Source organism: Micromesistius poutassou, assembly GCF_964030765.1.
Source record: "Micromesistius poutassou genome assembly, chromosome: 9".
In the NCBI taxonomy this organism is placed as follows: domain Eukaryota; kingdom Metazoa; phylum Chordata; class Actinopteri; order Gadiformes; family Gadidae; genus Micromesistius; species Micromesistius poutassou.
In genome coordinates, this window is record NC_140279.1 from 10,611,310 (window position 1) to 10,619,620 (window position 8,311).

The following is an 8,311-nucleotide window of genomic DNA, read 5'->3' on the forward strand; positions in this document are numbered from 1 at the left end:
CTTTCTAATGAGAACAGTTGAACTCTAGTCGTGTATTAAAGCAAGTCAATTATTGACATCACTGCAGATGAGCTCAATGCAAGACAAAGCTGATCGCATTAGCGACGACAGGGGTGTGTTGTGTAGCCTGCAGTGGTCATGGTGGAGCTGATTAAAACCTGATGATAAACCGTCCTTTACAAACACGGCCAGGGGGTGAATGTACAGGTCACAGACCCGGCCGGGACTATTGCCCCCTGTTTCCGACGATAGTTATTTGGTTCAAGATTGGTTTAGGACCATAAGCGATTAAGACTATTTAGGCTAATTTAATTAGTGGCTTGGTCAGAAAAGCTGGTTCAGATATAAGTAGTTTGGCCACTTTGTTCAGTTATTTTGTAGTGTTGTAAAAGAGAGATGCTTTCATTTATTATTTATGTATTGGATAATTATGATTTTTTTTATTGTATTGATTAGTTTCATTTGAACAATCTCTACAAATAACAACATAAGAACGACAACACAGCAGCAGTCTGAGTTATAAAAACGTTTTATTAGGGTCAGAGTTTGGGGTCTGAGGCTGCTGTGGAGAGACGAGCAGGTGCTTGCCCAAGGGTTTAGGGCAGAAGGAGCCCTCTCTGTAGACCAGCTGGCCGCGGACCAGGGTTGCGTGTACCAGTCCCCGCAGTGTGCCCCCCAGGTAGGGCGTTACCTGCAGGAAGATGCATCACAGGGCCACACATTTGATAAAAAAGACTGTATAAGGCTGGGTATCTTTACATTTAAAGGGCCCCTATTTCCCCCCGGGTGTGATGTGATTGGCCGTTACAAGTCTTGGAACCTCCCCATTTGGAGACATCACAAGTGGGAGAGTCCAAGATGGGTAGATCAGCCTACCAGCCTAGTGGACTGTACCAAATGGTAGATCTGGATGACAAAATAGGGGCCCTTTTTGTTGATTAGCGTATCGTAGCTTCCTGGTGACGGTAGCGAGGGCTGTGTTTGCGTACCTTGTTTTTATGATGGATGTTTCCTTCCTGGACCTGGACAGACGAGGAAAGAACAAACAGTCTTAGAAGGTGGCGTTTATTAAAAACACAGATGGGTCCCCCTTTTAGGGCACTTATGCTAGCATATTATGCAATAAGGACAATGATTGTGTTTCTAGAATATTTTACATGTTCATGCTGTAAGTCGGTTCCATTTTTAAACTGAGAGTTGCACTTAATATTTATAAGTAGTTCTGGTGAATAACCTCTTTTTTAACACGCACCACAAACTCTCGCTCCGGGTCCCAGATGACGAGGTCGGCATCATAGCCCGGTGCCAGGCTCCCCTTTCGGTCATCAAGGCAACACAGCTGGGCCGTGTTCCGAGAGAGGAGTCGCGTCGCGTCCGAGAGCTGGAAGCCCCGCCCACTTGCGGAAGTCCAGAAGAGTGATAGACCTGCCACAGACACACAGAACACACAGGAAAGTTCTAGTGCGGAGGGGGTTCTGCTGGGGTGGGGGTTCTCCTGAGTTACATCCCCTCTGTCCTCAGCCTGACCTTTAGGAGGCAACCTTGAGCAAGATGTCTTAACCCGTTCCTACGTTAACGAATAACGAGTCTCTTTGGATAGAAGTCTCTTCTAAATAACACAAAAAGCAAAGGGCCTTGTTCAAGTCAAGTGTTGGACTGGAATGGACGATTAGAAATCCATATTCCTACTACCACCTGATGGGATATGGTTCCTGACAGAGCTTCATATCCAGACTCACATTGGTGATTTACGTTTATTCTCTTGGTGCATTAAACTTTCAATGCTGCCAGCCTTCTGGTTCGTAGCGGAGGTCTTTCAAAGAGACGGTCGCTATAACGGGAGACTTTGAGCCTGTCAATTATTACTATCAGACTGGGCTATTTGCTTGTCTCTCTGTGGACTTTACTCAAACACTGAACTGTCTGAACCATCACGTGGTAGAGGAGACCTAATGGTCTACTAGGTTAATTTCAGGTGCAAACATCTACCTTATTGTACTTAAGAGTCAGACGATGACTATGATTCCGGTATTGTGCAGGTATTCCCTGCATTACTAACATGAGTGACAGCCAACAATTGAAGTGATAGGATAGAATGCTTGTAAAAGGTTTGGGGTTTGATTCCCAATGTCAGCAATCTACCTGTAGGCATCACAGAGCAAGATGACCCCTAACCCTACCGGCTCCTTATGAATTTGGATATTAAATTAGTATTAAATAGTAATGTTGTCAATGGTTACCAAACTGCAGGGAGGAGATCCCTCCCCAGGCCTGGCTGAAGTCTCCAGTGTCCAGGTTCTTGAGGTCGGGGGTGCAGGGGGAGTGGTCCGAGACCACCATGTCGATGTCTCCGGCCTTCAGTGCTGACCACAGCTGCTCCTGAGCGACCAGAGAACCAACCAATCACTGCGTTAGAGTATGGTGGCCCGGGGGAACGAAAAAGCCCCTGGAGACCAATGCTGATGAATGCTAGTGGAATAGTGAAGGATAGTCCTGCTATGACAGATGTTAGTCTGAACGAGTCACGAGTCCTGACACAGAGCTTCAGGTTCTAAATGACATTGAAAGTAACGCATGCATACGACAACACAAAAGTACACAAGAACAACAAGAACACGTTCTAGTGTCTCATCAGACGTCACCACTTCCTGCCGGACCACTGGGGGATCCCGCCCAACGCCGGGTCTAGCGGTGGGCCTACCTGGTTGGCCTGGCTCCGGATTGGGGGGCAGCACTTGAACTGCGTGGCCCTGGGGGGGATGTCCTCGGAGGAGAGGGTCAGGTAGTGGTGGGTGGTCTCCACCGTCAGAGGGGCCCCCGCCGCCCGGGCCTCTCGGATCAGAGCCAGCGGCTCAGCCGAGGACAGGTGAACGATGTGGCACCGGACCCTGGGGGGTCAGAGGTCGGAGACGTCAGAGTGACACTAGGATTCAAACCTAGAGCCTGATGAGCCTGACCCCTAGACTATCCTGCCCCTTGATAACGGGACAATTATGTTGTTTTGACTGCTATATTATTAAGCAATAATAAGCCATTAAGCAAACATTGCTCTCCAAATGTCCTATCGCTGCGTATTGTCAAGGATGTTGCGGTGTCAGTATCGCTGCAGTAATGTAGTGCAGTTTAGGATCCCTAGTGGTGTTGTTGCTCTCACCGGTACTGCAGGCAGAGCTGGGTGACGGTGCGGATCGCCTCCACCTCCATCACGTCCTTCCGCGACCGCAAGAAGGTGGAGTACTCACACGGGTCTGAAAGCACAGGGGAAACTCCAGCTTCATAAGGGACCAGGAAGTCCACCCCAGAATTTGGACAACCCGTCTGGATTTGGCTAATTGGGTGTTGGGGTGTTGGCTGGATCAGGGCATGGCTGGAGGTAAAACCTGGCAGCATCGCATTTACCTAAGTGGACTATTTTAAATACTTACCACCGCTCTCCTCTATCGTCTCGGGAACCTCCTTCTCAGCGTGGAACTAGGGAAATACAAAACTCATGAGCACCATTCCTTCTTTGAACGGACGCTGATATAGAGGTCCAGGGCAGGAAGTGGGTAGATGAACTTTCTGGGTGTGGACATTGCCCCACCACTGAAGCACAATATGTATAGAAATCCCCAAGTGAGATGTCAGGATCCTGATGGGCGTGACCTACCAGCAGGACGCTCCCGGTGCCCTGCAGCTGCTGCATGGCCGCGTGGAGGTCGGTGTCGACCACGTGGGGGAACTCGTCCACGCCACTGTGGATCAAGAAGCACTTGAAGCCCGCCACCCCGGCCCAGACCATGGGCCGGAGCTCCAGCTGTAGGGAGGGGAACCAGCGGGGGGTCTTTAACATGCTGGGGGACTGCGGGTTCACACAGAGCTTCTATAGGACCAGGTCTACACCCCTGGCTCAAATTCTGAACACTGCACTCCTTTAAAGCTTTACACTTTTGGTCAACAAAAACCGGTACCTCATCATGACATCACTGGTACCTCATCATGACATCACTGGTACCTCATCATGACATCACCGATTCTTTGCAGAAATGCTACTGCTATTCTGAAGGGTCAGTGTCACTGGCTTCTGAATGAGTTGGCACCGCTGCATTAGAGGCACTGCTAGGATGACCAACAGATACCTGGTCCCATCATGTCAACTGCTTCACAACGTTTTGCATTCAGTTGTTGGACCCTAGTTTGATCTGAACTCCTGTTCACACTATCTCTGTATTTCATTGTATTGTTGTCGTGGTTTTCCTTCTGTCTGTGTGTGTTTCTGTATGTGTGTGTGTGTGTGTGTGTGTGTGTGTCACCCTTTTCCCTGGTATAGGACATTAAAAAACTTGAACCAAAAGATTGACTTCTCCACAGTTTCTATTGGACAGAGGAGAGGCAGCGGCTGCCGAGTTCTGACCAATCACGGTACCTGGTTCCCCGGGATAACCCCGCCCCAGAAGGCGGTGTCGACGAAGCACTGGCCCTCGGCCACGCACATCTTCTCGTCCAGGTTCCCCAGCGTGGTGGTTGGGGGAATGCTGTTGCTATGGGAACAGGAGGTACGCCACATTTCAAAATAAAGGTCTCACTAGTTATTTAGATGCTCAGCAGATGCATTCATCTTAAATGTCGTACAGGGAATATTTTCAGAGACGAGCAGCTTAGCACAAGGACGGCAACTAGTTAGTGGGCAGCGGGGCTCAAACCCAGAACCCTCTGGTACTGGGAGTCGAACACACTGCTATACTTGGTCCCAAAAAGATACCCCCCACGTCCCTCTTAAGCACTTATTGTATATTGTACGTCCTGGCACTTAAAAATGGTCCTTAGCATGGTGTAGCATCTTATCCTAGCTATCTTGTTGTATACGGGGAATGGGTTCACCTAGTGCTTGTTAGTGCTTGGCATTTGGTTCTATGAACAACCTTACTGTACCGACAGCGATATATTGTTGTTTCTCTTTCTTCTGACAAATGTATTTATTGTAAGTCTTTGGATAAAAGCGTCTGCTAAACGCCCTCAATGTAAATGCAAACCCCCCCAATCATGTCAGCTCCTTCCTGAGTGCAGACCGCCTTTCCCCGGCGCTGAGGGGGGATTGTAGGAATGAGGTGTGGGGGGGCAGGAAGTCACATACAGCGGCATGTCCACGATGGTGGTGACGCCACCGGCGGCCGCGGCCCGCGTGGCGGTCCAGAAGCCCTCCCAGGACGTGCGCCCGGGCTCGTTGACATGCACGTGGCTGTCCACCAGGCCCGGCATCACCACCCGGTCGTCCACGTCCCACACCTGCCCGCGCAAACACAAACACAGGAAGTGTGACGTCATCACGGCGACATCACGGTGAGATGAAGGAGTGATGAGGTTGTGTAGCCAGTGTGATATCAGTACCAAGACAGCGGTTTCCAAGGTATTGAAATCTTGACAAAGTTACTGATAATGGCTATAAACCGTGTGAACCGTGTTATTGTTTGGCTCGTAACGCGTCTGTATCCTCTCGTCGTGAAGCGTTGTTTATTATATTTTTTATTAACTCTTTATTCACTTTTTGTTTAGACAATGTAGGCTATTTTAATTAATTACAAAACATTAATGACTGATCACAAACAACGAATGCTGTAACTCATCATTGTGTAGAACTTGAACTTTGAAAATCGAAATATGTGACAGAAGGCACATATTTAGATTTTGTTTACTTTGTTAGTTAGGCTATATTGTTACCCTGTAATAAATGCATTGCATTCTAGTATATTTATCTTTATACATAGATGTATGTTATTTTTCTGTGTCTAACATTTGTTTTAATCTAGAATATGATGCCCGCGGCCCGCCTCGACAGGTAGTTCACTGGGATTGGGAAATCAGTTCCCAGTCTGACTCGACTTGAAAGACCTGATGAACGGGAATTTGAACACTGCTGACTGATTGTAATTTGAACACTGGCCCACCTCACAAGCATCATCGTCCTCAGAAAGTGCGCTCCCGTGCCGGACGCTCTGGATCTTCCCGTCTCTGACGTAGATGACCGCCGGCTGAATGACGTCACCGAGCAACACGCGGCGGCTCCTGACGGCCCGGACGGCCGCACCGAGCTCCATGTTCAGACGACTGAAGACTGACGTTGATAGCTGTCTATCAACGACAGTGTGTGATGTGTGGACAGCGTGTTGGAGGCCTGCAGCACAGGACGGGTTAACTCCTCCTCCTCCTGTCCCCACATCACCACTATTGATTAGGAGGCCAACTGGACTTTTCGCCGCTAGTGATGGCTCTTTCACATGAACGAACCGACCTGATTCCCCGTTTCAGTTCGTCTCGTTCGTATCGTTCGTTCTCCGAGACTCGACTCCCAGCTCCAACCACTAGTCGCTGAGTCGCGCTTCAAACGATTCATGAAATCTACCAATAGTCGCCGCACCGCATGTGCGTTTTCTGGAGAAATGTGTGCGTAATATTCCGTGAGCGTTCCGAGGCTTATGAGCGCGTAAGGCGAGGTCCGAGTCCCTGAGCCGCTTTGAAGCGAGCGATCAGATTGGGTCGGATCGCTTTTGATCGCGAGTTATGACATATTGTATAGAATGGAATTACATGCAATGAATGGAAATAGATTTGCAATTGCTGCCAATTCCATTCTCTTACTGACTGCAATTCCTTTTCTAATTGTCAGTCAGTAATGAATGACCATTACATGTTTTTTTCAGGATAAATGTAGGCCTAAGTGAAAGTAAGTGAGTAAATGAAAGAAAGGTTGTTTATTTCTAGTGCAGCAGTTGGTTTAAGACATAGGCCTAAGTAGTGGTTGTCTGGTCTCCGCACCACCACACACTCATTATGGTCTCAATGTAACCTGGGTTTTCCTGACGAGGGGAAACTCTGGAACTGTTCAGACACAAACATTGGCGCTTCAATCTGGAATTCTTACTGAATGGTTGAGTTCCACCTATAGTTTATACTCACTAGTTTGTCACTCTCCTCAAGAAATATCCAGTACCCAGTACCAATCTGATTAAAAAATACCCAAAGACTACGTTTTTTTTGTATTATTGATTAAATCACTCTTTGATTGATTGATTTTTTTTTTTGGAGAAATGTATCAAGATAAATGTCCCCACAGCGACCCCCAGTGGCGGTGAAAGGTATCACAACAGCTGCTACAGCCTCTCACTGTATTCCTCGCTTCTACCGTCACATCATGTATTGAACGTTCATCCATCACAACAACACCTTTCTCATGGGAAATCCTACTAATACTTGACAGACCTAAAACACTTTTAATAAAAACATGAAACCTAAATGCACTCGTAACGCATACGTCCGTAGGTCTTTAAACGCACGTCCCCTTCACAAACCGGTATAAAGAGAGGGGCAGTGGCTCGTTCAGCAGTATCAATTATTCAGTGTCCAGGGCCCCGGATTCAGACGCTGCTGGTGGTTAAGTGTTAGCAGACTAGTAGCATGCTCCAATGCTAAAGCTAGCAGACCAGCCAACCAGCAGACAAACAGGCCTTCTGCTAACCAGCCAACCAGCAGACTAACAGGCCTAACCAGCAGGCACCTTGCACTGCTGTTTAACATGTTTACAACATAATGATGCCTCAAATACAATAGTTGCATCAGACAGACCTGGAGAGAGTATGTGTGTGTGTGTGAGAGAGAGAGAGAGAGAGAGAGAGAGAGAGAGAGAGAGAGAGAGAGAGAGAGAGAGAGAGAGAGAGAGAGAGAGAGAGAGAGAAAGAGAGAGAGGGGGGGGGTTGGTCTGTATTGTGACAGAGTCTGAGTAAAGCAAGGTCATTGAAAGCATCTGCATTGTGTTGCAGGTAACCTGAGCTCACCTGTTCTCCAGGTAACTTGCAACACAGCAGCTTATAGGGCTGGTGGACCCTGGAACTGCACATAGCTGCTCAACCTGGCAACACAGCCCAACGTACTCACCTGTATACCTCTGTGACATACCTGCCCAACCTGGCAACCCATCGCAGTACTCACCTGTACGCACCACTGTCACATAGGTATCTGATATACTCATATAATATAATAATATGTAATCATATTTACAGTAGAAAGCAAATACGTATATAATATATGTATATAATAATGTATATAATGTAATGTATATAATATATTATTGGAATACTGGCCAGGTTGGCATCCCTTAATCAAAATAATTCTGAATGGCTGTATAATGTGTAATGTTTACATGCATTACCTTACATAATATAGGGATAGTACACAACATGTTGTGTACTGTCCCTATATTAAATAACACTGTGAGTCTGCCTAAATCTTTTCATTCTTTTCAATAGCTGTCTTGTCATTATTTTAATTCGAAACAAGT

General features: G+C 47.4%; 1 protein-coding gene across 1 annotated transcript; it reads right to left on the reverse strand.

Annotated features, from left to right (window-relative positions):
* Positions 1 to 511: 511 nt before the first annotated feature.
* LOC311353253 (allantoinase, mitochondrial) lies at positions 512 to 6,195 on the reverse strand. The gene is made up of 11 exons (XM_084473098.1): positions 5,925 to 6,195; positions 5,114 to 5,265; positions 4,406 to 4,520; positions 3,650 to 3,796; positions 3,426 to 3,471; positions 3,155 to 3,248; positions 2,702 to 2,888; positions 2,241 to 2,379; positions 1,253 to 1,425; positions 990 to 1,022; positions 512 to 691 (listed from the first exon to the last, which is right to left on the reverse strand). Exons 1-11 carry the CDS (start codon positions 6,072 to 6,074, stop codon positions 518 to 520), a joined length of 1,410 nt encoding a protein of 469 aa, XP_084329224.1. The 5' UTR covers positions 6,075 to 6,195; the 3' UTR covers positions 512 to 517.
* Between the last annotated feature and the right edge of the window lie 2,116 nt (positions 6,196 to 8,311).